This window comes from Orycteropus afer, unplaced genomic scaffold (genome assembly GCF_000298275.1).
Source record: "Orycteropus afer afer isolate SDZICR_OR568_19922 unplaced genomic scaffold, OryAfe1.0 scaffold00006, whole genome shotgun sequence".
Lineage (NCBI taxonomy): Eukaryota > Metazoa > Chordata > Mammalia > Tubulidentata > Orycteropodidae > Orycteropus > Orycteropus afer.
In genome coordinates, this window is record NW_006921593.1 from 16,370,959 (window position 1) to 16,398,509 (window position 27,551).

Genomic DNA, 27,551 nt, shown 5'->3' on the forward strand with positions numbered 1-27,551 from the left:
GAGAGTGTGGCGGGCACCACCCCCCCTGACCCCAGGGCAGCCGGCTGCTGCCTTCCTGCATGGCCACCGCCACCCCAGTAAACAAGCCACTAAGGTCGCGTTCACATTGCAGCCCATGCCAGCATCAACTGTGCAGAGTGGATGGGCTCACCTGGGCTTGGCTGGCAGCAGGACCGTCAGCGCCAGCAGGTGGTGACGTCTCCGCCAAGGCGCCTGGCTTGGGAGGACCTGGGCCTTGGTGAATGCCCAGTTGGCTGGCGGTGCCCCAAGACATGTGCTCTGAGCTGCTCCCTCAGCAGAATGGGTGGGTGGCGGGATGGTGTCTGGCATGTGTGCCCAGCACGTGTGCCCTGGCCTGGGGATCAGGGCTGCCTGCGGGAAAGCCGGGTGCTGGGAGGTGGCTGAAGGGCATTCTCCATGCCCTCATGCCTGCCCACCTCTCTGCCCCTCTGGGCCCCTTGGCAGTGAGCGCCTTGTTCCCGCCCAGCCGTGAGAAGGTGGGCGAAGCCAAGATGGAACCTCACCACCAGGCCTCTCCTTGGCGGGTCCTTGGTCTGGGCCTGTCACCGGGCCCCTCCTCCGCTCGACACCTGGTAGAACTGGGCACTGAGAGTGTTTGCCTGGGAGGCTCTGGTCTGGGTGGCTCCCAGCCTGTCTGGCTCCGGGGCTCTCAGAGGTTGCTGAAGGGCCGTGCAAAGCCAAGTCCTAGGTGGGGAGTGACCTGAGCTGGTACGTAGCCACTGCTAGAGGTAGGGGACCCCAGATGGGGCAGGGGACTCCCATGAGGGGCAGGGACTCCCAGATGGGGCAGGGGACCCCAGATGGGGTAAGGGACCTCCAGGCAGGGCAGGGGACCGTGTCAGCACCCCAGACCTTTGGACTCCTCTCTGGCACTTCCTCCCTCCCTCCCTTCCAAGCCCTCCTCCAACTGGCGTGACCACAGGGTGGGTTAGCACTGTGTTCTCAGGCCAAATGGAGACGTCTTTGCTGGCTTGTACTCTGGGATGCAGGCAGCAGCTGAGGGAGGGAGCGCCCCCCAGGGGACCCTCAGTCAGTGGAGCCACTGAGCGTCTCGATTTAAGCGCACCTGACCCAGGAGGAGGCTCCTGGTGGCACAATCGGTTTGCACTCGACTCTAGCTGGAAGGTCGGTGGTTCGAACCCACCCAGTGGCATGTGGAAAGAAGGTCTGGCAATATCTGCTTCCGTAAAGACGGCGGCCTAGGAACCTAGGAGCAGGGCTCAGTCCCAGTCTGCAGCGCCCAGGGCACAGCCCTCATCTGCGGTTCACTGGGGACCATTCTCCGGAATAGACACAGACAAGGAGTTCGGGTCGGGTCGGGTCCGGGAGCTGGACTTCAGTTCCGACTCTGCCCTTCCCCGAGGATGCCTTCCTGATGTCCCCACTTCCCTTTGACGTGGTTTGATGAGGGGAGACCCCCAAACAGGAAGAAGCGTGCCCAGAGCGAGTGCCACCCCCTCAACTCAATAAGCTTCCATTCCGCGGCGTCCGCGCTTTATTTCACAGGAAAACTTTCACACCCGGAGAGGCAGACACAGAACAGCCCGGTCCGGTCCGTCCACCCACTGGGCCAACTCAGCCTTTGTTCCCCTTGTGCTCTGATCGCCGTGTCTGTATGCGGGTCTGAGGAGAGCTCAGCCGCTAACCAAACACTGGGGCTTCGAGCAGACCCCGAGCTGCCTGGGGAAAAGGCCTGCTGAGAAACCAGGCCCCGATGGGCATGGGGTGCTCGGACGTTTTTTTTCCAAGGCCAAGCCCCTTCTGCCCGTGTCCCGTTGCGAGTGGTGAGTGGTTGCTGGAGGCCGGCCTCGGGGTGAGCTGGCCTGCAGGCCCAGGGCATGGCTCCTGGAGGCAGGGATCTGGGGAGATCGGCCCCCCTGAGGATCCCAGCTTCCTGTGTGGCCTCGCACCTACCGTGGTGTCGTGGTGTCGTCTTACACACATGCCTTCCAGGGCACCCGAAGGCCCTGGGGGCCTGGGGTGGTGGGGTGGGACCCTGGCCCAGAGCTCACTGAGCCAGTGAGCCTGGGGGGCTCTCTGTTGCCTGCCTGAGCCCCGGCCTTTGCCTTCCAGACCCCGACTGGGCCTCCCACACCCTCGGAGTCTTCATCTGCCTGAGCTGCTCGGGCATCCACCGGAACATCCCCCAGGTCAGCAAGGTGAAGTCTGTCCGTCTGGATGCCTGGGATGAAGCCCAAGTGGAGGTAGGAGCCAAGCAACGGGGGGACTCACAGGGGTGGGGATGGGGATGGGAGACCCACAGAGGAACCAGGCAGGGATGGGGTGAAAGGGACCCACAGGGGGAGTGATGGGCACGGGGAGATGGGAGACCCACAGGGGCACTAAGCAGGTGTGGGGTGAGGGGGACCCACAGGAGTGGGGATAGGGTGACCCACAGGGGCACCAGGCAGGCGTGGGGTGAGGGGACCTGCAGGGGCAGGGTGACGGCAGAATCACTTGGGAGACCGCATGCTGTGGGACCTTAGCCCTGTCCCTGTCTCTCTGGAGATGGACATCCTCCAAGAGCCCGTGAGCCATGGGGGTCCAGGCAGCGGGAAGTGATATCCGAAGGGCAGCTGCTGCAGTCTGCAGGCCAAAGGGGCTGCGACTGCGATGTTTGAGAGATTTTGCCAAACTTCTGCCGCGACCACTTACATGGACCCGAGCATCCTTTAGATGTGCTTCCTGAATCCCTGCCCACGTGCATGGGTGGGCTCCAGCATCAGACCCCACCTACCCACATGGAATCCACTGTCCACCTGCATGGGATCCAGCATCCCCCCACCATACACCCACGTGGGACCCAGTGCTTCCCGAAACCCTGCCTGTACACGTGGGCTGGAATTCCATGTCTTGCGTGGTTTCTCTCCTGTGCACGGTCCCTTTGTACGCACACCCTCCCCATCTCAGCACACTGGGAGGTCTGTTGTCATGTAGGGTTCTTTACAGCTTAGGGACATGAACCCTTTGAGAGACCGCTGAAGAACGTCTCCCCAGCTTTGCTCCTGGCAGTTTCTGCCATGGAAGCTCTTTGCTTTTCTGCGGTCAGACATGCCCCTCTTTTCTTGTGTGGTTTTGGGGCTTGTGGCCAACCCGAGATGAGTCCTGGTTGAACTAACCCTTGTAGACCACACTTCATAGACTGTACCTCCATCCTTTCACAGTAGGTCAGGGGGTGTAGTATGTCCACGGAGTGGGGTGCCCATCACCCCACAAAAGAAGCCCTACTTTCATACCTGGTAGAGTTGTCCTTCTCAATTTTCAGAATTCTCTCAGGTATTTTTGCTTGATAAGTTTTCAAATGGACTTTAGAATCATTGGCTAAGAAAGTCTATTATTATTTGGGGGATTGCATGAAATTTATAGGTGAACATAGGCAGACTTCACATCTCCCTATCCCAGATCAAAGGAGTTCTGGTGGCACAGTGCTTAAAGCATTCAGCTGCTAATCAAAAGTTCGAGGTTTGAACTCACCGGCCGCTCTTTGGGAGAGAGATGTAGCACGGCAGTCCGTTTCCATAAAGACCGACAGCCTTGGAGACCCTGTGGGCAGTTCCACTCTGTCCTCTAGGGGCGCCGTGGGTCGGAATGGACTCCATGGCAGTGGGTGTGGTTTGGGCTTTGCTTCTGTGAAGACCGACAGCCTTGGAGACCCTGTGGGCAGTTCCACTCCGTCTTCTAGGGGCGCTGTGGGTCAGAATGGACTCCAGGCAGTGGGTGTGGTTTGGGCTCTGCTTCTGTGAAGATTGACAGCCTTGGAGACCCTGTGGGGCAGTTCCACTCTGTCCTCTAGGGGCGCCGTGGGTCGGAATTGACTGCACGGCATGGGGTGTGTTGTCTCAGATCACATTCAGTGTTTCTTTGTGCTTCTTGGGAAATCATGAGCATTTTCTTCATAGAGATTTTGAATGCCTTGTATGAAGCTCTCTCTGAAGTATTTCCTGTTGTAATTGGCATCATAAACAGGGTCTTTCCTTCTCTGGTCTTGTCTAACGGGCTGACGTTCAGTACAGGAAAGCGGGGCTGGTTGGCTTTTCTTACCCTGGTGAAGTAACCGTGTGGCACACCACTTGGTGACCCAGCCATCCTCACGTGCCCAGTCCAGCGACATCAGTGGGGGTCACGCTGTGCACCTATCACCACCCTGTTTCCCAGGGGCATTGCTGTGTCGTGAACCTGCCACTGGCTGACCACACTGTTGTTTTTCCAGCTGATCCTCTTCAGCCGTCAGTGTTTATGACGCCGGTCCCCAAAGCTCAGTGGCTTTAGGGGGAAGGGTACCAGGACGCAGCTTTGGGGTGGCATTTTGGGAGAAGGCCTCAGGTCTCCTTCCTCCTCAGGCCTTCCTTCCTGGCAGGGGCTGCCTGCACAGCCATGGTTGCTGTCAGCGGCCCTCAGGTCGACTCTGACCTTACGTGCATCAGGATAAAACGCCGCCGGTCCTGGTGCCGTCCTCACCAGGGCCAGCACCTTTGAGGTCCTCCTTGCAGCTCGTGGGGCAGCCTGTCTCAGCCAGGATCACCCTCGTGCTTGCAGGCCTCCCCCTTCACCAGACACCACGCCCTCCTCTGGCGACTGATCCCTTCTGACAATGCGTCCAGAGCAAGGGAGCTGGACAGTGTTCTGCTGTGACCTGGAGGGTTTTTCACTGATTTTTGGATGCTGACTGCCAGGCCTTGACTTTACTGCTCGTGAGAGGCTGGCAGTCATGGCACTGTGTCACATACCAGCAGCGTCCCCCGTGGTGGACGGGTTTCAGCGGCACCTGCAGACTGACTAGGAACAAGGCCCAGCCGTGTGCGTGGCAAACCTGTGCTCCTCCCCTGGCCCCTGCGGCGTGTGGTCGGGCCCTGCCGGCCTCTCCGGCCTCTCTCTCACCCAGCTCGCTACGCCCGGCCATGCTGGTTTCAGTACCTCTTCCAACAGGCCAGGCAGCAGCCCCAGCCTTGGCCCTTGGTGCATGCTGTTCCCAGGCCAGGAACACTGTTTGCAAGCCCATCTCATGGGCTCTCAGACGTGGCTTAAACAGTCCCTCCTCTGAGACACCCCCTGATCAGCCCCGTCAACAGGTCTCACGCCCTTTCGGCTCCCTCATGCTCTCATGTCATTCCCACGTCGCAGGTGTCAGTGTGGACTCTTGGTCTTTCTCTCTCGTCTGTCTGCTGTCACCATGATGCACACCTGACCTTAGCAGTTGTTGTTACGTGCTGTCGAGTCGGCCCCGACTCATAGCGACCCCTCCTTGGGTTTCCGAGGCGGTATCACTACGGAAGTAGATTGTCCAACCTTTTTTCTGAGGAGTGGCTGGTGGGTTTGAACCGCCAGCCTTCTGGTTAGCAGTCAAGTGCCTTAGGCACTATGCCACCAGAGCTCCCCTTAGTAAGGGAGCCATTATTCCAAAGGATCAGTGCAAGTGGGAGACACCGCCGCAGTGGGAGGGGCTATTCCAGTGGGGGAGGGGTCTGCTGCAGTGGGAGGGGCTATTCCAGTGGGGGAGGGGTGTGCTTCAGGGAGGTGGGGTCTGCTGCTGCAGCAGGGCCTATTACAGTATGGAGAACTCTGACTATAAGCCCAGGAAGCATCTAGCCTCAGATGGAAGGGTTTGCCTTTGACAGAGAGGAGACAGATTGGGCTAGAAAGGGCTGAGTGTGGGAGGGGAAGTGGGCCCAGAGGACAGCCAGAATGCCCTGCCTGAGGGCCTGTTGGGGGGCCTTAAAGTGGCAGCCCCTTAAGCTCAGGCTCTGGGGGAGCACTCAGGGGCCTGGGGAAAGGCAGCCCTCTGTCAAGTGACTGCTCCTTGTCTCACAGGCCGGTGGTACAGGCACCTCAGCTCATGGCGTGCGAGGCCCAAGGTGGGCACTGGAGGGTCTAGGGGTAAACGAGGGGCTCCCTGGTCCTGGGGCGCATCGGCAGCACGCTGTTTCCCGGGGGTTTTCAGGGCTCACAGGGTTTATGTCAAGCCCAGTAGTGTGGCTCCGCACAGCAGTTTGGGCTCCGCCAGGCCCCCTCTCTGTCCCCAGGAGCATCTCCCATGGTGGCCATAGCTGGTATTGGTTGACTGAGTGAATCAGCCAGGTCTTGAATGAGGTGGGACTTCTGGGCAGGGCAAACGGTTAACATACTCGGCTCCTAGCCAGAAGGTTGGGGTTCAAGCCCTGCCAGAGGGGCCCGGGAGACAGCCCCTACAGTCTTCTGTAAAACCAGCCCTGGAGACCGTGGGAGTGCAGTTCTAGTCGGCCACACACAGGGGGCGCCACGAGTCAGGGTCGACTGAACGGCTGCTTGTTAGTGAAGTGGGGCTGCTGCTGGGCCGAGGGCACAGGCCTGACAGCCGGGACCTGGAGCGGTGCGAGGGGACCGACTCTGGCTGGCCTAGGAGGCGCCGCCTCTCTCTGCCCCTGACTGGGCTCGAGGGACAGGGGTGGGGGTGGGTCCCATCCCTCCCCGCTCCCTCTGGGACAGGTGGGGTCGGGCTGGACCCCTGGCCGGAGCAGGAGCCACGCTGACACCTTCTCTCTCACAGTTCATGGCTTCCCATGGGAATGATGCAGCCAGAGCAGTCTACGAGGCGAGAGTGCCGTCCTTCTACTACAGACCCACCTCCTCTGACTGCCAGTGAGTGACGGCCGGCGGCAGGACGGTCCCACGCCGGGCCACAGCCACAGTGGGCGGTCCTGGGAGAGACTGGGGGCGGCTGGGGCGGGGGGAGCGGCACCCCAGGCCCCCGCCATTTCCTGCTGTCCCCTCAGTGGATCTGGCCCTTGTGAGGGGCCCGATGGGGCAGAGGAAGGGCTGGGAGGTCGTTGGCAGTCAGCACAGGGCAGTGGCGGGGCGATCACAGTAGGGAGAACTCGGACCCCAACTTCAGGAAGTCTGTCCCGTGCGCCTCCTCAGAGGCGGCGGGAGGCAGGAGTGGTAGCCCTGGGCACATGGCCACCTGACTCTGGGGCGTCGGAGAGGGAGGTGCCCACCAGGGCCGCTGCCTGGACCCCCGGCCCCACACATGCTCACTCCTTCAAGGCTGCCTTCCGGCCCTGGCCAGCTCTTGGCCCGGCTCCTGCCTCCTGGCCCCCAGGCTCCTCAGGCCCTCCTTCCCGGAGTTGGAGTTGGGGGTATGGGTGTCGACCATTGTCCAGCCCACCCTTGAGGACCCTCCCCTGTGTGGAGGACTGCGTCAGGCCAGCCCCACCCCCAGACCTGGCACCACCCAGCTATGGTTCCCCTTCTGCCGAGCCCCATTTCAGGCTGGAGCGCTTCTGCTGTATGGGTCCGCCGGTGTGAGTCCTGTAATCAGAGCTAACGCATATGTGTGCAAGTACCTCTCCTTGTCCATCTTCCAGGCGGAGCCCTGCACCCCCCCGAGGGTGGGCAGCCCCCCACACCCAGCGAGACCCCCAGGGTTGGTCAGGGAGCTGCTGGAACTCAAGGGGTCAGGACCAGCCTGGCTCTGCAGACCCTCTGAGGGTCTGGCCTCAGGAATTGTGGGTGGAGACTCCGGTCCTTGGAGTGTCTGCAGGGCTTCCTGACACCGAAGTCTCCTGTTGGGGCCTCTATCCTCAGGAATGGGGGCTCTGCGAGCAGAGAGGAGGATCACGTGTTCTTGGTTGATCTTCAGGGGCCTGACTCTCAGAGAATGTTTCGGCGGGGAGGGAAAGAACGAAGGAAGAATAAATAGATGGATGGATGTGTGAGTGGATGTGTGAGTGGCTGGATAGAAGGATGGATGGGTGGATACAAGGATGGATGGACAGACAAAAGGATGGATGGATAGAGGGATGGATGGATGGGTGAAGAGAAAGATGGATGGGCAGAAGGAAGGATGGATAGGCAGACGGAAGGATGGATGGATGGGTGGACAGAAGGATGGATGGATGGATGTGTGAGTAGATGTGTGGGTGGCTGGATAGAAGGATGGATGGGTGGATACAAGGATGGATGGACAGACAGAAGGATGGATGGATAGAGGGATGGATGGATGGGTGGACAGAAGGATGGATGGATGGATAGAGGGATGGATGGAGGAATGGAGAGAAAGATGGATGGGCAGATGGAAGGATGGATGGGCAGCCGGAAGGATGGATGGGTGGTTAGAGGGACGGATGGATGAATGGAGAGAAAGATGGATGGGCAGACAGAAGGATGGATGGCTGGATAGAAGGATGGATGGATGGATAGAGGGATGGATGGATGGATGGGCAGATACAAGGTGAATGGGTGGGTAGAAGGGTGGATGGATGGGTGGTTAGAGGGACGGACGGGTGGGTGGATGGATGGATAGGCAGATGGATGAGTGAGGGAGTATAGATGATGGGTTGATGGATGGATTGAATGATGGATGGATGGGGTAGAGATGGGTGGAAGGGCAGATGGATGGGTGGACAGAGATGGATGGATGATGGATGAGGATGGGTGGGCGATGGATGGAAGGAGGGAGGGGGAGGGAGGACTTCTTGGCTGAGCTCCAGCAGGCTGCCCCAGGGACTTGGAGGTTGGCGCAGGGAAATGTGGCTCCCCTCCTCTCCCTCACTGCTTATTCATCTGACAACTGTCACCCCCACCCCTCGAGTCAGGCCTGAGTACTTTACAGGAAACCTCACTAGAGCCTGAGTGCTTTACAGGCAGGGAGATTGAGGCTGGTGGGTGAGCTCACTGGCTGTCCCTGCCCATCTCCACGGGCCATGTTCTGACCTGGCCACTGAGCACCCTTCCTCACCTCACTTCCACCTGAGTGGGGAGGCCAGATGCGAGAGGGGTCGCCTCTGGTGGAGGGGTGGTTTCACATCCTGAGATGGGAGGTGCAGAGCACCCCTCTCCCTGGGCTGCCAGGGCCCCGGGCATCTCGGGATGAGTCAGCGGCCACAGCGTGGGGTGTGTGGCACTATTTTGGGACATGATTTTATCACCTGGCCACAAGGCTGCCTCCCTGTGCAGAAGCGCCTTCACCTGCCCTTCCCACCTGGCTCAGCTCGGCTCCATGTCCCCCGTCCCTGTCCCCCTCACAGGGGCCGGATGCCAGGTGCCGACTCTGCCCTCCTGGGTCCCCCGAGCCCTTGTCTGCAGGTGTGGGGGCCGAACCACCCTGAGCACTGCCTCCCTGGTCTGCCTGCAGGGGTTCAACTTGGACAGGGAGGTGGCTTTGGGGACCTGTGAGGGCTCAGTGTCCAGGGGCAGGCCGGGTCCCAGAGAAGCCCTCGACCTGCAGTTCACCTGGCAGCAGAGACCCAGGGGAGCAGTGGGGTGAACACGCTGTGCTCACTGTCGAGGGCTGGGAATAGGAGGAGGAGGTGTGTGAAGCCCTGTGCCAACTGTGGAGTGCTGTGCTCTTAGGAGGTGGAATGCAAACCTGCCGTAAGAACTGTAGAGGGCTGTAGAACCGTAGGAGGCAGGCTGGGGATGTGCGGTGTGAACTGTGGGGTGCTGTAAGATGGGAGGAGTATGGGTGGGGACGTGCGGTGTGAACTGTGGGGTGCTGTAAGATGGGAGGAGTGTGGGTGGGGACGTGCGGTGTGAACTGTGGGGTGCTGTAAGATGGGAGGAGTGTGGGTGGGGATGTGCGGTGTCAACTGTGGGGTGCTGTAAGATGGGAGGAGTGTGGGTGGGGACGTGCGGTGTCAACTGTGGGGTGCTGCGGCTGCCCAAGTCCTGGATGCCCCAGGCACCTGAAGTCCCCAGCCGGCTGGGACCTGTGACCCAGACTCGTGAATCAGTTGGAGGGCACACAGAACTGAGCCATGAGGCTTTGCACCCCTGGGATGGCCGATCTTGGGGACCCCAAATTCGAGTTCTGCTGCCCCTGGCTATTCAGCCAAGGCAGTTCCTGCCCCTCTCGAGTCAGCAGGTGTGTGGGGGGCAGTTGCCTGTCCCCGTGAGCGCCGCAGCCTCTGCAGATGGCCTAGCCTCAGTTTCCCGGTTTCCCGGTGCCGCAGTGTCCTGGGGCTCTGATGTCCCTGCCTCTCCCCAGCCCCTCCCAGCCCCGTAGTCCTGCGTGGGGCGTGAGGGCCACTGCGACCCTGGCACCGGAGGCGCTGGGAGACCTGGGGCCTGGCTCTCCTGAGGCCCCGCTGGGGAGTGGGTGGGATAGGCCCCGGCCCTTCCTACAGGCCCCTCATTTTCCTTCAGCGAGGGACCCAGCACTGTCCGCTCTTCCACATACACAAAGCTGCAGGCTGGCCCTCGGGACACACCAGGACATGCCAGTGGCCCCAGTGGCCTCCAAGGGGTCTGGCCAGCTCTCTCTGGCTGTCCCAGGCAGAGCCAACAAGAGGGGTTCTGGGGCCAACTGAGGGGGTGGCTGTCCCTCTCCTAAACCCCATAGTCCACTCTCAGAGTTTCCTCCTCCTGCTGTTTCCGGAACCTTCATGCCAGGCCCAGAAAGGGGGCTGGACTCAGACAAGGCCACCAGAGGCCCCCTTCCATGTCCACCCTCACGCTGTCTGCCAGCACCTCTCAGAACACATGGGCCCCCATGACTCCGAGAGGCAGCCATGGTCTGCCCTGTGTCATGGATCAGAAACTGGGCAGGATGGGTGACCCCCCATGGGGGTGTTCAGGTTGGGAGTCCAGGGTCCCCCTGAGCCCAAGGCCCTAGTAGGGGGCACAGGCCCTGTGACCCTGGGGGTGTGGGCCCCAGTGCTGTGCCGGGGTTGGGAAGCCTGAGGCTTCCTGTTTGCGCTGTTCAGGGTAATTGACGGGAAACAGTAAAAACCCCAAGGCCTGGGGGACCGGGCACCGTCCACAAGGCCTAGCCCTGGCTGTGCCTCAGCCACCGTCCACATGCTGTCCCATCTCAGCGGTGGCATTTACTGCATTTACGTGGCCAAAACCAGACAAGGAGCTCCATGGGTTGGTCGGGGGAGGCGGCCTGGCCCCTGGAGCTAAGGCCACGGTGCTTCACCCTCGCCCCAGCTCTGGCTTCTGCTGGAAGAGAGCCTTAGTCAGGGGCAGCTTCCGGGGGCCTCCTCCTGGGGCCTTGTTTGTCCTTCGGAGTCTCCCCGAGTGGTGGGCTTTGAGGAGAAATTGACAGCCCCCGGTCTGGAGACCAGAAGGGTGGTGTTAGGGGCCGCTCCGATTTACAGGAGGGTCCTAGCTTGTCTGTCCAGCTCTGTACCTCAGGGAGTTCCTTGGCTGGGAGGTGGTTTCTCACAGGGTCGTCCCCCCCCCCCCGGTGCCTCGTGTGTGACCCTGTCTCCGTGTTGCTCACCCCTTTTATAAGTCACCACTTAGAAGAGGTTAGGGGCCACCCTCTCAGTATGATTCACTAATCTAAGTAACCAAAGAAAACCCCTACGTCAGACAAGGTCCCATCACTGGTATTAGGGTTAGGACTTTAGCTTATCTTTGTGGGGTCCCTGTGAGTCGGGATTGACTCATCGGCACCTGGTTGATAACCGAAGACGCACATATGAAGGGGGGTGTCCAGAATATTCCCGACTGTTGAGAAACGGATGTCCTGGCCCATGCTACAACGCGGAACCTCGAAAGCCCAATGCCGAAAGATGCCAGACACGAGGACACTGTCTGACCCCACGTCCAGGAAACAGAGGAGCCAAGAGACAAGAGTAGATTAGGGGTGTGGGGGGCGGGGCTGGCGAGTGGGGAGCTCACAGGTGTGGGGTGATGGAAAGCCTGGAATGAGATCGGGGTCATGTTCCCACATGTTTATGGCCATTAAAGCAGCACTGGGTTATGCACTGGATGGGTGGATGGGTGACAAGGGTGGGCTTTACTGCCTGGTTCTGTCTCATCAAAGACAGGGGAGGAGCGAAGGGGAAGCCAGGAAGTCTGTCAGCTCACGGCCTCCAGGTCCACGATGCAGTGTTCAGTGCTCACCCTCTCCCACCCAGAGGCCTGTACTGCAAGTGGGCTGCAGACTGCAAGTGGGCTCCAGAGTGTTCTGGAATGTTCTGGAAGGTTCCAGAGTGTTCTGGAAGGTGCCGGAGTGTTCTGGAATGTTCCAGCAGGTCTCCGTGCAGCCACAGACTCATCTGCCCTGTCTCTGCAGACTCCTCCGAGAGCAGTGGATCCGAGCCAAGTACGAGAGAAAGGAGTTCATCCACCCTGAGATGCAGGAGCCCTACTCGGCAGGTAGGGGCTCTGCGGGGAGTGCTACTCGGCGGGTTGGGGTGTGGGGGGCAGCTCTACTCAGCAGGTAGGGGTGCTGGGGGCCGTGGGGAGCCCTACTCGGCAGGCAGGGGGTGCCGACGGGGGGCGCCAGGTGCCGGGGCACAGATTGCAGGATGCTGGTCTCTGGGTTGGGTCCTTCTCTCTCATCCTCCTCTGTCTCGGTATCTCTGGCTCTTTCTGTCTCCCTGTCTCTCTCCATATCTCTACCTGTCCCTCTCTCTCTCCGTCCATCTCTCTATCTTAAAAGAGCTGGGCCCCCCCAGCCGCCCTCAGCGTCTCCCCACTGCTCCTTGGGCGTGGGTCCAGCTCAGGATGGGGCTCCTGGGCAGGGCAGCTCAGTTCTAGCCTGTGGCTCCACTGAAGCCCTTCTGCATCTGGTTGCTTCCAGACATTCTTGTCTCCGGGGCAGGCAGCAGGCTCCTTCCTGCACAGGTGGGCATGCTGGCCAGTTGGGACTGGCGGTCTGGGCAGTTCTGATGAGATTCTGAGAAGATGGGTCCCCGGGGGCCAGGCAATGTCCACGCTGGTTGGGGGGTGTTCCTCCGAGGCCCAGCGGCTGCCCCCTGCCCTGGTCTCTTCCACGGGGACACATGGATTGGACCTCTTGCAGCCCTTCAGCTCCCTCTACCCCACCCCTCGAGAGGCCCTCCCTGGACAGGCCCGGGCTTGTAGGTGCAGAAAGCCAGGCCTCTGTGGGGACATCGAGGCCCAAACTTTACTCCGCCACCTTGCCCTTGCCTGACAGATGGGGAAACTGAGGCAGGTGGCATGGCCTGGCTCTGAACAGAGCCAGAGAGGAGCTGCCTGTCACAGGAGGAGGGAGGCAAGCCCAACCCTCTGGCGTGTGGCCCCCAAGCTGGACCTTGGACTGTTCTCGTGACCTCTGACCCTAAGTCCTTGTATGCACCATTCTTTAAAGAAAAGTGACCTCAACACGCTGAACACACATTGCCTGTGCCATGCTGTTCCCCTTGGGAACACACCCCAGTGACTGGAGAACAGGAACGCAGATGGGGACACACACCAGGGCTCACTGTGCACAGCAGCAGAGGTGGACGCCAGCAGATGGTGGACAGACACAACGTGGTCAGCCACAAAGAGGAATAAAGTCCCCAGTGCTGCCACCCAGGGCTGAACCCGTGCTGAGCGAGAGCCAGACATTACAGGATGCTTGCTGTCGGATCCTCTCACACCAACTGTGCAGGACAGGCAAATACAGAGAGACGGCAGAATGGCTCCCAGGGGCTGGGGCAGCGGGCACGGCATGGCTGCTTACTGGGGTCTCCTGTAGGGCCGATGAGAACGTCTGGAACCAGACGGGGACGCAGCATAAAACCGTTGTGTAAGAAATGCCACGGGGTTGTGCGTGCAAAGATGGGAAGGACATACTGTGTGAATTCACCTCAATTTATAAAAGGAGAGTGAGGCGGCGGCAGCCCGTGGCCTCTAACGCCAGCCTCGAGCTGAGGCCCAGAGGCAGCAGGGTGGCCTGTTGGCCTCTTCTTGAGGCCCCTGATGGAGCTCGTCCCACTGCCCCCCACGGCTCCTCCCTGGGGAGCCTGGTCAGCACCCTGATACCTGCTGCCAGGAGCTGATGCCCGTGCGGAGCACTGGAAGATAGGCCAGGGGGTCCTCTGGTCTGAGTGACCCCGGGATCCCTCCGCTCCGGGTGGGCCGAGTGGGAGTGACCGGTCCCCACGCACGTGGGCTGGGGGCGGGGAGGGGCTCTGGGCAGCAGAAGGGTCCGACTCGTGCCCACAGCCCGGGCTCCTGACCCCGTGCTTCAGCCCCCATGCTCCACTCCAGACAGGACCTGTGGGCAGCCTTTGATTCAGTTACGTCCACCAGACAGCCACTGCTTCCTCTCGAAAGGATCCATCCCCAGTGTGAGAGGGAGAGTGTGCGTGAACGCGATGGCAGGTGGATCAGTGCTAACGCAGAGATGGGTGGATTGGTGGGTGAGGGGTGGGTGGATGCAGAAGAGAATATAGAGACAGACACTGACGGAAACCAAACCCACTGCCACTGAGTTGATTCCGACTCATAGAGACCCCCATTGGCTTTCAGAGGCTGTAAATCTTTACAGAAGTAGATTGCCCAGACGTCCTTCTGAAGAGCAGCTGGTGGGTTTGAAACACTGACCTTCTGGTTAGCAGCCAAATGCCTTACCCACTATGCCACCAGAGCCCCTTTGTTGTTATGTGCCGTTGAGTTGGCCCCGACTCATTGCGACCCCTCCTTGGTTTCCGAAGCAGTATCTCTATGGAAGTAGATTGCCCAACTTTCCTTCCGAGGAGTAGCTGGTGGGTTTGAACCCCCAGCCTTCTGGTTAGCAGTCAAGTGCCTTAGGCACTACGCTACTTTAGATGCTGATATAGATAAATACATAGATCCAAATGCATAGATCCAAAGCCCACCCACTACTGTGGATTCTGACCCACAGCGCCCCTAGAGGACAGAGTGGAACTGCCCCCAGGGTCTCCAAGGCTGCCAATCTTCACAGAAGCAAAGCCCAAACCACACCCACTGCCGTGGAGTCCATTCCGACCCACAGCGCCCCTAGAGGACAGAGTGGAACTGCCCCCAGGGTCTCCGAGGCTGCCAATCTTCACGGAAGCAAAGCCCAAACCACACCCACAGCCGTGGAGTCCATTCTGACCCACAGCGCCCCTAGAGGACAGAGTGGAACTGCCCACAGGGTCTCCAAGGCTGTCAGTCTTTACAGAAGCTGACTGCTTCATCTTTCTTCCCGTGGAGCAGCTCGAGGGTTCAAACCTCTGACCTTCTGGTTAGCAGCTGAATGCCTTGATCACAGCACCACCAGAGCTCCTCAGACAGAGGTAGACACGTAGATGCTGATGCAGGTTGGCTGACAGACAGACACTGAGCGCACTGGCTGGCTGGACAGACGGGACAGTGGAGGGAGGGCACTAGCAGCTGGCGCTCCGCTCCTGCCCAACACTGGCCTGCTTGCCCTTGAGCCCCTGGACAACTCGCCCAGAGCTCCGTCATCTCTCCTGGCTTCATCACGGTCGTCACCTGTGACCTGCTTTCACAGACAGGTGAAGGCTGGGCTGAAATGACCACCAAATTTTGGGTCTGTTCTATCAGGACTCCCTGGTTGTAAGTGACAGAAAATCCAACCCAGTTGGGCTTAAGCAAAACAGGGAACAGACTAGCTCACAGAATTGGGCGGGCTTCAGGAACGGCTTGATCTAGAGGTTCTAGGACTCAGTGACTACACCTTTGGGTTCTAATTCTTTGGGTCAGCACCCAGCCTCCTGGTGAGTCTTTCCCACAGGTCCAGCTTTACAGCCCCTCATTCATGTGCTTCGAGAAAAGGCAGGTATACCGCTGACAGAAGGCTCATGTCTCTGGCTCTGAGTGGTCAGGGTGGGCACCTGAGCAGATGACCAGGGGACGTACTGCCCTGGGTCACAGGCCTGCCTCCTCCCGAGAAGAACCAAGGTCTGGGTCCCAGAAGTGGAGTGTCTGACCTCAGATCCAGCTACTGAGCTCAGCTGCGCGTCGGGCGTCTCCCCCACACCTGGCGGACACCTCCCTGCCTGTGCCTCCTGTCCACACCTGTGGACGTTCCCCGAGTTGTCCTCTCAGGAAGTGAGGCTGAGAGGAGCTGGAGGCTCTTGCTGTCTGGCTGGAGAGGGGACGAGGGCCCGAGCTGGGAGCAATGTCTGGCACAGTGCTCTGCGGTCGGAGCCCTGAGCCCTTGTCTGCCAGCCCTTGAAGTCCATAGTCTGGATGGTCCGACTCAGCCAGTGGAGGAGCAAAGGCTTGGAGTTCAGAGCGGCCCTCAGCCTGTGCCGAGAGGCCCCACAGGGCCCAACGAGCTGTGTACTGGCCCACCCCCCTTCTCAGGGCAGACACCTCAACCCCATCCTCTCACTGGGCTCAGCCCACATGGCAACTCCATGGGGCAGGCCCCAGGGGACCCAGCTGGGGTGATGGCGCTCGGCTGGGCCTCCTGCTCCTCACACAGCAGGTGGGGTGCAGGCCCCCAGGAGCGGAGGGCAAGGTGCAGAGCACAGACATATGGGAGAGGAGAGTCCCTCCAAAGTCCCCAGCTCCCCCCAATGTCCAGCAGTGGACAAGGTGTCCTGGCGGGGCCGGGGACCCTGTCTGCCCTGCCTGGGTTGGCTCTCCCAGCCTGTGAAGGGGCCCCAGGGATCCTGCCACACTTCCTGTCCTCCCCCTTAGCTTTGCCACAAGAACACTTTCTCACGGTGACGATGACACCTCTCGCCATGGCGAAATGCAGAAGTCCCCCACAGAGCAAGGACCCAGGGAAAGGGGAAATGTGGGCTCGGGAAAGGCCCCTAAAACTAAGTGGCTCTCTGGGTGACTGCACCCAGGAATGTCCCAGAACTCAGGGCTGCTCAAGGGCTGACAGGGACACAGGTGCCGGCAGCTCCAACAAGGGGCTGCATGGCACCCCAGGACCATTGGGAACGGGGGTCACAGTGCCTGGGAAGCACTGACAGGCGGGCTTGAGACCCCTGGCGAGGTGGCCTGGTGAGTCGGGCAGGTCCCGGCTGCAGGCCTGTACTCTGGGCCACTCGGAAGGAGGAGCCTTGTACCGGGCTTGTGCAGAAGCTCCTGGGCTGAGCAGCGGGTGCAGGAAGGGTTCTGCTGTGACTAGATTTTAACCCACTGTCGTTGTCATCGGGTGCTGCCAGTTCCGACTCACAGGGGCACCATGTCACAGCAGACCCGGCTCCCAGGGTGTTGCAGGCTGTCACCTTAACAGGGGCCACTGGCAGGGCTTTTCTCCCAGGAACTGTGGCAGGGGCTTGAGCCGCCAACCCTTCGGTTCACTATTAAAAAATAAAACAAAACAGTGAAACCCACTGCCACAGAGTCCATTCTGACTCATAGTGACCCCACTGGGTTTCTGAGGCTATAAATCTTTACAGAAATAGATTGCCCAGTCTTCCTTCCACAGAGCTGCTAGTGGGTTTGAACCACTGACCTCCGGGTTAGCAGTCAGATACCTTAGGCACTGTGCCCCCAGCGCTCCTTTAGTTCATCATAACCGAGCAAAAACCAAACTCAATGTCGTCAAGTCACATCTGACTCACGGCGACCCCCCTGGGGTTTCTGAGGCAGTATCACTACAGAAGTAGGTTACCCAACCTTCCTTCTGAGGAGTGCTGGTGGGTTTGAACCGCCAGCCATCTGGTGAGCAGTCACGTGCCTTGGGCACTATGCCACCAGTACGCACAGGTCCATCCCGATGAGATAAAGGAAAATCCTGACTAAACAGGCAGGGGCAGCCTGGCGGAGCACGCCACAGGCAAGACTGTCGCCGGTGTGAAATCCGCGGGCTGGAGTTTGAGGAGCAAGGGTGGTGGCCTCAAGACACCATACCCAAGGGCTTGTGAACTACAAAGGGAGCAGTGCAGCTTCACGAGGACCCGGCCATGCCAGGCCACACGCCATCTGGGTCGGCCTCACCGATGTGCACTGTCACACATGCCACGACAGGACGCCCCGAGGAGGGACGTCATTTGTGTGGTTTCCCACCCCAAACGCACAGCCGCGTTGTCGTGAGAAACCTTGGACAAAGCCAGCTGAGGGGCGCTGGGCTAATCAGCTGGCCACAGGGCATGAGGAGAGATGGGGAAGGGCACAGCCGGCAGGGGCTCAGAAGGGACAGCCTGGGTGGCCCTGCGTCGTCCCGGGGCTGCCAACAGCCTCCAGGGGAGGAGCAGCGGGTCGGGTCAGCTCCCTGCATGATGACGGTCCTGAGGTTACAGAGGTGTGGGCAAGCTGGGCGAGGGCTGTGGGGACCCTGTGCGCTGCTTCTCACGATCTCAGCCCACCACCCGACACAGGAGACCCCCGGCGACCCCGCGTGTCGGAGCAGAGCCGCTGAGGGCTGGGTTCGGGTCAGCGTCTGATTGTGGCTGGGCCGAGCGCGGACAGCACGCTGGTTTCTCGTTCCACAATCTGAACTCGTGTTTCGTGACGTGGGCGGCAGTCCCCTCTCTGGAACAGCAGTCCTCCCACCTCTGTGTGTCCCCGTGTCCGTCTGTCCTTCTGAGCTGGGTTTGGGGGCGTGTGCTGCCCTTTTGGTCTCGTGGGGTTGAGGGGTCTGAGCACGCTCCTCACCGTGTTACCGTTCCCCTTATGGGGGTCCCTGAGGTGGGTTCTGTTCCAGGCTGGAAGCGGTTTGAGGGCCACAGCCAGTCTCCATCAGACCTGCAAGGCGGGCTTTTTGTGCCTTTGGATTTTGCTGTGCGGTTCCCCCATGCCGTCCAGAATCTTTGCTGGTGATCCCCATCCGGTCCTGCGGGTGCGTCCACGGCCAGGGTCTCAGAGGCACATCATGAGGTCTTCCTTCTGAGGCCCCTGGGTGCACGGGAACCCCCAGCCTTTGCTTCGTGGCCGAGCGTGTTCACCGTTGTGCCACCAGGTCTCCTTGTTTCTCTGAGAGGTGCACGGGCTGGTCGGCTGGGGCGTGCTGCTAAGTGCCATCGAGTCGGCTCTGACTCAGCAGCCCGCCGTGCGAAAGCACGAAATGCTGCCCGGTCCTGCACCCGCCCCACAATTGCGGTAGCTTATCCGCCAACTTCAGCAACAGCAGCTGGGCTCGGAGAGTGGGGAGGACGGTGCTGGCCGAGGGGAGTCCGGTCACCTGGTTCCTGTGGCAGGTGCATCCGTCTCCTGTCCAACCCTTCCTGTTCCCATCTGACCTCTTCCACTGGCCAGAGCCTCTGTAAGCCCAGAGACTACCGCTGGCTCCAGGCTGGACCTCCCCTCAGGGCTAGAGCCAGAGGGGGCATCTGGGTCCCTGGCTGCCCAGACAACCCAAGTCTGGAGGGACTTTCAAGGATGGGTGACTTGGAACGGGACAGACGGGCCCCTGAGCTGGGCTGGGGTAGGTCTGCGGTGGGGGCAGGCACTGGGCACTCAGGGTCCTCACACTTCCCTGTGGAATGGAGTCTGATGGGTACCTGCCTGCCTCATAGGGCTGCAGACCCTGCCTCGGCCACTGGAAGGCCCCTTCCCTGGTGGGCAGAAGGGGACCACGCCCCACCCCTCAGCTCTCTGCTCTGGGCCAGGCGCCGTGTGTGGAGTTCTGTGCCTGTGGCTGGACCTCCTGTCTGTGTAACCGGTTGGGCGGTGGCACTAGGGGCCCCACAGCGGGGGCCATGGCAGGTTCTTCTCGGCAGCTGACGTGGGAAGTCCCAGTGGGCTCCAGCCTGAGGGAGGCTACAGAACCCTGGCCCAAGGCGGGTCCGGCCACCCTGAGGACCACGCCTGCCACACTCACCTTCCCTGCAGCCACTGGGCGTGGAGAGATGGGGGGGCGGGGCTCTGGTGGGCTGGTCTCATGTCTGGCTGGCTAGACCTTGGCCTACCTGCCCACCGGCTCCCTGTGGTCCCTCACTGGGGCTGTGACCCTGGACATGGCCACGCCTGGCTCCCTACCAGACCCCTCCCACACCACCCCCCTTGCCTGAGCCTCAAGGCGGCCTTTCATGGGCTGGACAATGTCCCCTGTTGTCCAGGGCTCGAAGGCTGCCCTGTCACAGACAGACACTGTAGGCCTGCACCCCCACCTCTCCCACAGGGGCTCACTCCCACCGCCCGCCCCTCTCAGGGTTGGAGCAGGCACCCCCTTCCCTCCAGGCCCAGTTGTGCAGGGCAGGCTGGTCCCAGAGCCGCCCACCCTCCTTGTTTCCACGATGCAGGCCCAGTGAGGCCCCCAGAGGGCAGGCGGGTGGGACCAGGGCCAGGGTGGAGGGCAGCCCTCGTCTCTCCCGGGTTGAGTTCCTGGGAGTGGGGCTGCAGCCCTTTGCCTCCTCGGCCCCCTCTCAGGGGGTCCGTGAGGCTCCGTGAGTTCGGCCGTCCTGTATGTACGCGTGGCCCTCCCTGGCACTGGGACGTCAGCACTTGCTTTGCACTGTGTGGCAGGTGCCCTGGGGTTGTGCAGTGTCACGGTGACCGACGATGTCTCCATGCACTGTCCAGGCTGGGGGTGTAACGGGGGCTTCTGGGAAGAGGAAGCTGAGCAGGGCTCGCAGTGTAGACTGACTCCTCCAGCTACCCAGATCGGGGTATGGCACCTTGCACACTGTAGGACCCGGCACGCAGTAGGACCTGGTGCACAGTGGGTGCTGAGTGAAAGCTGAGTGAGCCGTCCACTCTGCCCCTGCACTTGCCCATATTACAGAGAAAATGACCATTCTGGCCCCAGCAGCCTCAAGGCTGGTGCCACTGGGCACCATAAGCTACCATGAGCCGGGGCCAGGGCGGAGGCCGGACTATGGGTCACCCCAGCCAGCCCCATCCGAGAATGCCACTCCTGTGCCTGTGACTGCAGCAGCCAGGCAGCCAGTGGCTGTGGCCTGCTGTCGGGAAGAGCTCTAGCTCTGACCCAGGTGGCCTGGGGTGGGCGTCCTTCCCCTGACCATGGTCTCAGAGCCTCTCTGCCCTGGAGATGAAGCCAGGCCAGTGGGTACCAGAGGCCAGGGTAACCGCTGTGAAGTATTGTGCTTTTTACACCCAGTGGCTGGCAACTTTGTTCCCCTGGGGACCCCAGTGTCCCCGAGTCTGTGCCCAGAGAGCTGCTGCCCGAGCCTGGGCACCGTGTCCCCGGCAGGGCTCCTCACCCTTCACTAAGGCGCTGCTGCCACCTGCTGGGCATGCAGGCACGGCTGGCTTGGCCAGGTGGCCGAGAGGATCCAGAGAGACTGGGTCCAGCCCACCCCAGCCCTAGCCAACGAGGTGACCTGGAATGAGTCCCTCAACTCTCTGAGCCCCCGTTTCCTCATCCATAAGATGGGATGAGAACAGGATGTTGGGAGATTTTCTGGCGATAAGTGAGACCGGGAGTGTCATGCCAGGGCCTGGGTGTGGGCAGGTCCCAGGAGACACTGGTGATAGAGGCCAGTGTGCGTACATAACTCCCCTCCAGCTCCGGGGCCCGGGGGGCCAGCTGAGACACGAAGAGCAACGCAGCCCCATCCTGTCAGGGGACGGCGTGATGACCTGCACCGTGTCCCTGCGGCAGCAGCTGAGGGGCGGCCGGCTCTCCCAGGGAGAGGAAGGGGCTGGAGGGGTCAGGGAGGACCAGGTGCTGTCCCCGCCTCTGCGACGCCAGCCTGCTGCATTTTGATGGCCTCTGGGGAGTGGGGAAACGGCCCCTGTCCCTGTGGGGCCAGAGGGCTTGGTGGCCAGGTCTGCTGAGTCAGGACACACAACTCACAGGACTGCTTACCCACCTTGTGGCACAGACTGCAGGGCCCACCCTCAGCTGGCCCCTCCCTCACAGGGCCCCAGCCTAGGCAGCCCCAGAGCCCCACCCCCCGTGCCCCCAGCTGTGGGCTCTGTTCTCGAGGTGGTCAGGGCAGGAGGTGGTTTCACTGTGCCCAACAGACACTTCCTATCTGGGCCACTGTCCCCTTCCCGGTGTGGACCCAGAAAACTGAGGGCAGGTTTCTACCAGAGGTCAGGGTCAGGGTCAGGGAGAAGACGACTCACAGCCAGCTTGTCCCAGATGCCCCCGTGGAAAACCTTCAGATGTGTGTCAGCCAAGGACCCCGCCCAGCAGGGTGGGGCCACCATAGACCACAGCCTCAGGCTGTGAGGCTGGAGGCTGCGGCACTGGTATTTCAGGCGCCAGCAGGGCCACCAGGTGGAGGGCCACCAGGTGGAGGGGTTCACGGAGCTTCCAGACTCAAACCGGCGGGGGGACAGGCCTAGGGATGTACTTCTGAAAATCAGCCAACGAGAGCCCCTCGGATGCCACAGAGTGAAGTCTGACAGCGTGCCGGGCGGGAACACTCAACATACATACAACATACGGGCTGCAGCTATGGCCTCGAGCAGCCGGTGACTGTGAGGAGGGCCAGGCCGGCCAGCGTGTCCTCGGGGCTGCTGCCCTGCTAACCACGGGGGTTACGTAGGCATGCACACCCCAAACCAAACCCATTGCCACGGAGTCAATTCCTACCCACGGTGACCCCGGGTGACGGCACTGTGCTCCGCAGGGTTTGCTTTAGGGAGCAGGCCTTTCTTCCAAATGACTCCTGGCTGGGGCTGAACCACCACCCAGGGGCCTAAGTGAGCATGTCCATGGGGGTGAGTGTACCCCTTAGGCCTCAGAGACAGCAAACCAAGGAAACCCAACGTAGCCCACACCCGGTGGGGGTGGAGGGGCCTCAGCTTCACGGACCCTGGTGCACCCGTCGCTGCTGGCCTGAACCTCAGCATCCCCTCTTGGCCGCCTCCTGTCCAAGCCTGCCACCCCTGTGGGTCCGTGGGGCCCAGATGGGGACAGGCTGGCTGGAGACCTCGCCCGCCCAGGCCCCTCTCTCAGCATTATCTCGCGTGCTTCCCTCCCCAGGGTACCGGGAAGGGCTTCTCTGGAAGCGGGGTCGTGACAACGGGCAGTTCCTGAGCCGGAAGTTTGTGCTAACGGAGCGCGAGGGGGCCCTGAAGTACTTCAACAAGAACGAGGTGAGTGTGGTGGGGTGGGGGGCCCAGGCGGCCTCCTGGGGCGGCTCAGCACCTGCCTGGGCAGCCAGCGGCTTGTTCCAGCCACCCTCACACGACCCCAGAAGCCATGCTGCCCCTGGACAGCACGTCCCCACAGGAACAAGAACGTCCCATCCCCTGTGGCGCCATGCCCCCAAGGATGAGAACATGCCCAGGTCTTATGACCTTAGGTGCTCAGACCTGGAGCTGTGGCCCAGAGAGCCTGAGCAGCTTGCCCCAGGTTGCACAGCACAGAGCCTGGGACAGCCCTGCCCGCTGCCCTGTGTGCAGGGCTGGCTCTCACCCAGCCTTGTCTTGTTCCCAGGCCAAGGAGCCCAAAGCCATCATGAAGATCGAGCACCTCAACGCCACCTTCCAGCCAGCCAAGATCGGACACCCCCATGGGCTGCAGGTCACCTACCTGAAGGACAACAGCACCCGGAACATCTTCGTCTACCACGAGGACGGGAAGGTGGGCTGAGGGGGGGCGGCCGGGTGAGGGCAGGGAGGAGCTGGCTGCTTCCCACGCCGCCTCCCCAGAGAGCAGGCATGTGCCAGGGCGTGTCCTGGGGCCGCCGGGACAGAGGCCCACAACCCGGGGCCTTAAAGCAGCAGGAATGTCACTCCTGGAGGCCACAAGTCCAAGATGGCCGCAGGGCTGTGTCCCTGCAGAGGCTGTGGGGGTGGGGGAGGCATCTTCTGCACCCCCCCTTGTCTGCGGCCTTGTCTGGGTCGTCCAGTCTCTGCCTGTGTCGGCACATGGCTGTCTTCCCCGTATTGCCTCTTCTATAAAACACCACTCACGCGGGATTAGGACTCACCCTACTCCAGAGTGAGGCGCTCTGGTGGCGCAGTGGTTGAAGGAATTTGGCTGCTAACCAAAAAAGTTGGTGGTGCCAAGCCACCAGGTGCTCTGCGGGAGAAAGATGAGGCAGTCTGCTTCGGTGAAGACTGACAGCCGTGGTCGCCCTATGGTGCAGCTCCGCTCTGTCCTCTAGGGGCGCTGTGACCCCGACTCCGCTAGCAGTGCGTTTGGTTTGGTTTTGGGTTACTCCTACGTGACCTCATGTTAACTGAAGCATCTTCAAAGACCCTATCTCCAAACAAGGACACCTTCACTGGTACAGGGTTTGGACTTGAACCTAGCCTTTTTGGGGCCACCATTCAGCAGCCTAGTTCAGCTCCATGCGGAATTCTAGGTCAGAACTCCCTTTGACCCTAGTTCTGAAGGCCTGGCACCCTGACTGTGAACCTCCAGGGCCGCTGCTCAGACTCAAGGCCTCCGACCCCGCCCCCCGCAGGCAGCCTGACAGGTTGGTTTCTTCCTCTCACATTGCTCCCGGAGGATGTGCAGTGCTGGCGCAGTTGGGCCTGTCAGTCTGTCTGCTGACGTCCGGGGGTCAGAGCAGTTTCCTCCCCTGATTTCTCTGTTTGGCTCTCCTGAGCTCATTTTCCCACTCATTTCTCATCTGTTCCTGTTCTCGTTACCTCTGTGTGGTTCTGACAGGTATATACCACAAATGGGATGCTTGAACAAATAGGAGTTTATTCTTACAGTTTGGAGGCTTTACGTCTGAGTTCAAAGTGCCAGGCTCTAGGGGCTGGGTGAAGGCCCCTCAACCTCAGGGTCCAGCTCTGCCTCCTGCTCCCAGCCCACTGGAGCTACAGACGTTTCTTCACTCAGCTGCTGGCTGCTGAGGTGGACAAGCTCAAGGTTGACAAGTAAAAAGCCACAGTCCGGATGTTACCAAACCACATGGCAGGCCATTAATTCAAGTCCATTGTAAGTCCCAAGGTCAGCAGAGCGTGGCAGGATGAACAATGACTCAGCTACATGCAGGGTCCAACCATGCCATAAGCTAGAGACCATTCCCCAAGTGGTTTCTTATATATGGGAAGCAGACTGCATCCCTAAGGCTACTCAGCTGCTCCCAGTAGATTCCACCAAGGAGCTGATTACCAGTCTCATCATGGGGAACACTACATCCAGCTGCCCAGCCACTCAGCCACGCCCAGCCAAGCTAATGCAGACTTCACCACCACAATTCCCACTTCTTTTTTTCCTTGACTTTCTGGGACAATTCTTCCACCTCGTCTTCCAACTCTTCAATGGAAGGTTTCATTTCCGCTCTCAAATTTTTAATTTTGCTGGGTCCTTGTTCCTTTTGGGAGCTCTGGTGGCATAGTACCTAAGGCACTTGACTGCTAACCAGAAGGCTGGCGGTTCAAACCCACCAGTCACTCCTTAGAGGGAAGATTGGGCAATCTACTTCTGTAGTGATATGGCCTAGGCAAACCCAAGGAGGGGTCGCTACGAGTCTGATAGGACTCCATGGCAGTGAGTTTGGTTGGCTCTGTAGGAAGGGGTTGTGGGGTTGGGAGACACACCAGCCACGCCTAGAAGCAGAACCTTTGAAAACATGTGAAACTGTTCACTACAGATCAGTAAGCTAGCACAAGTCAGCCGGTGCTTACCTTGGGTCTGGGGGAGTTGGACACTGGCAGGAGAGGTCAGGGTCAGGATGGTGGATGAGACTGCAGGAGGGGTGGAGCGTGGAGCTGTGAGCCTTACCAGAGGAGATGGGTGGGGCCCTAACTAAGTAGTGGGGCAGGGGTCCATGGCCTAGAGATGTGGGTGGGGCTGTGGGAGGGGCGGGGCCAGAGATGGTGGGCGGGGTCTGAACATTGGGGGCGGGGGCGGGGGTGATTGGCAGGAGGGCTGAGGTCTGAGCTGGGCCGTGGGAACCGGGACGGGAGCCGGGCTAGACGTGGGTGCCAGGTGAGCCGCTGGCAGGAGTGAGGTGTTGGCGCTGACCTGCAGTTGGATCCATCCAGCACTACAAAACCAGGACGGGGGCAGGGAGCTGGGGGCTGAGGGACGTGTGGGCTGGGAGGACAGGGCCCCTGCAGGGAGCAGCGGCTGGCTGGGTGAGGAGTGGGTTGTGATCAGGAGGCGAGGGAGGTGGGCGGACCCCAGGAGGCCAGGAGGAGCAGGGACAGGGACCTCTGAATGGGGGCGTTGGAGGGGGTCCTTGTGGAGCAAGCCCACTCCCTCCTGCTGTGAGTGGGGGGGCAGCTCCCAAACCTACTACTGTGGAGCGGATTCCAACTCACAGTGCCCCACAGGGCAGGTGGTCCGACAGCCAAGCTCTGGTTAGCAGCCAGATGCCTTAGCAACTGCCCCCCAGAGCTCCTCGGGCAGCACTTTCCCGTTTATAAATAGAGAAGTTCCTCCCCTGCCTTGGCAGCCGGAAGACTCATAGGAAATAAGATCCTACTGAAAATGACGGATCTGAAAGGGCAGAGGGAGCTCAGACCCGGCCTGCGCCCTTGGCCATCAGCCCTCCTCGTTTCCCAGACTGCCCCCTCCACCAGTGGAAGCTTCCCTGGCCTTCAAGGCCACCCAGGGGCACCTCCTCCAGGAAGCCCATTTTCAGGAACTGTGTTAGCCCAGGGCTGGTTCCCGGGCAGGGGTGGGGTGGGGAGGTTTCCGAGGGCCCACGTGCAGACCCCTCTTGTCCCACAGGAGGCGGTGGACTGGTTCAACGCGCTGCGGGCCGCCCGCTTCCATTACCTGCAGGTGGCCTTCCCGGGGGCCAGTGATGCCGACGTGAGTGCGGGCTTGAGGGGAGTGCATGGGGGTGGGCAGGACGGAGGGGCTGACCGGGGACCCCCTGGGGAGCCTTAAGGTAAGCCCGACTGCTCTGCTCCATCCCGCTCAGCCTCAGCTGCACGGCAGCGTGAAGAAGGCACAGAGACATGCCGTGCCAGGCCTGGGCAGAGGGTGTGTGGGGTCAGGGGCCGAGAGAGTGGGCTGAGGGGGTCCTACCTCATGCCCCCACAGCTGGTGCCCAAGCTGTCTCGGAACTACCTGAAGGAGGGCTACATGGAGAAGACGGGACCCAAGGTGGGTGTGAGGGGGCGCCTGGTCCCCCCGGGCCTTACTCTGAGATCGATCCAATTGCGGCTTGTCCCTGTCACCTGGGGCTGGGCTGCAAAGGGTGGGAACACACGCAGGGGAGGCAGGGCCAGGAAGGCTTCCTGGGGGAGGTGAGGGCCGGGCAGGTTCCATAGCTGAGAAACAGCCTGGGTGCAAGGGTTAGCAGGTGGGTGAAGGGGTGAGCGAGTGGGCAGTGGGTGGCCGCCTCCAGGGGGCGCTGGCTGTCACTGACCTCTGTCCAGCAGCAAACCGAAGGGTTCCGGAAACGGTGGTTCACCATGGATGACCGCAGGCTCATGTACTTCAAGGACCCCCTGGTGAGTCAGGGTGCCAGGCAGGACCCTGGTGGGGTGCCCACAAGCTGGACTCGTGGCGGGGGAGGGGGAGGACTCCCAGCTCTGGGGTGGGGCTGCCCTAGGTGGTGCCCCTCAGCCCCATCCTGCCCCAGGACGCCTTTGCTCGCGGGGAGGTCTTCATCGGCAGCAAGGAGGGCGGGTACTCGGTGCTGGAGGGGCTCCCGCCGGCCACCCAGGGCCACCACTGGGCCTATGGCATCACCATCGTCACACCCGACCGCAAGTTCCTGTTCGCCTGTGAGACAGAGGCTGACCGCCAGCAATGGGTGGCCGCCTTCGAGAGTGTTGTGGACCGGCCCATGCTACCCCAGGAGTACGCAGGTGAGGGCACGGGCGGGCTCAAGTCCAGGGCAGCCGGGGGTGGAGGCCCCATGGTCTGGATGGGGGCTCCCCTGGGGCTAGATGGACCCCAGGTCTGGATCGGGCCCCCTCTGGGTCTGGATGGAGCCCCCCAGGTCTGGAATGGGGGCCCCCTGGGTCTGGATGGGGTTCTCCCTGGGTCTGGATGGGGTCCTAGATGGGCTGTAGGGCAGGGGCCGAGCTGGAGCACTTGGTGAGCTGGCCTGGCCCTGTTTTCAGTGGAGGCCCATTTCAAGCATAAACCTTAG

At 61.0% G+C, this 27,551-nt stretch overlaps 1 protein-coding gene across 1 annotated transcript; it reads left to right on the top strand.

The window, feature by feature from the left end:
* Positions 1–2,096: 2,096 nt before the first annotated feature.
* On the top strand, positions 2,097–27,551 carry ADAP1 (ArfGAP with dual PH domains 1). The gene is made up of 10 exons (XM_007941262.1): positions 2,097–2,225; positions 6,545–6,636; positions 12,023–12,105; positions 22,517–22,629; positions 22,973–23,119; positions 26,174–26,257; positions 26,492–26,554; positions 26,833–26,904; positions 27,036–27,264; positions 27,523–27,551. The coding sequence occupies exons 2-10, from the start codon at positions 6,548–6,550 to the stop codon at positions 27,549–27,551; spliced, it is 909 nt and encodes a 302-aa protein (XP_007939453.1). The 5' UTR covers positions 2,097–2,225; positions 6,545–6,547.

Excerpts from the sequence above, each read along its gene's own strand:
- ADAP1 (XM_007941262.1), top strand. The coding sequence starts at position 6,548 with ATGGCTTCCCATGGGAATGATGCAGCCAGAGCAGTCTACGAGGCGAGA. Across the intron at positions 23,120-26,173 it reads TCTACCACGAGGACGGGAAG|GAGGCGGTGGACTGGTTCAA; the intron begins GTGGGCTGAGGG and ends CTTGTCCCACAG. Across the intron at positions 26,555-26,832 it reads TGGAGAAGACGGGACCCAAG|CAAACCGAAGGGTTCCGGAA; the intron begins GTGGGTGTGAGG and ends TCTGTCCAGCAG.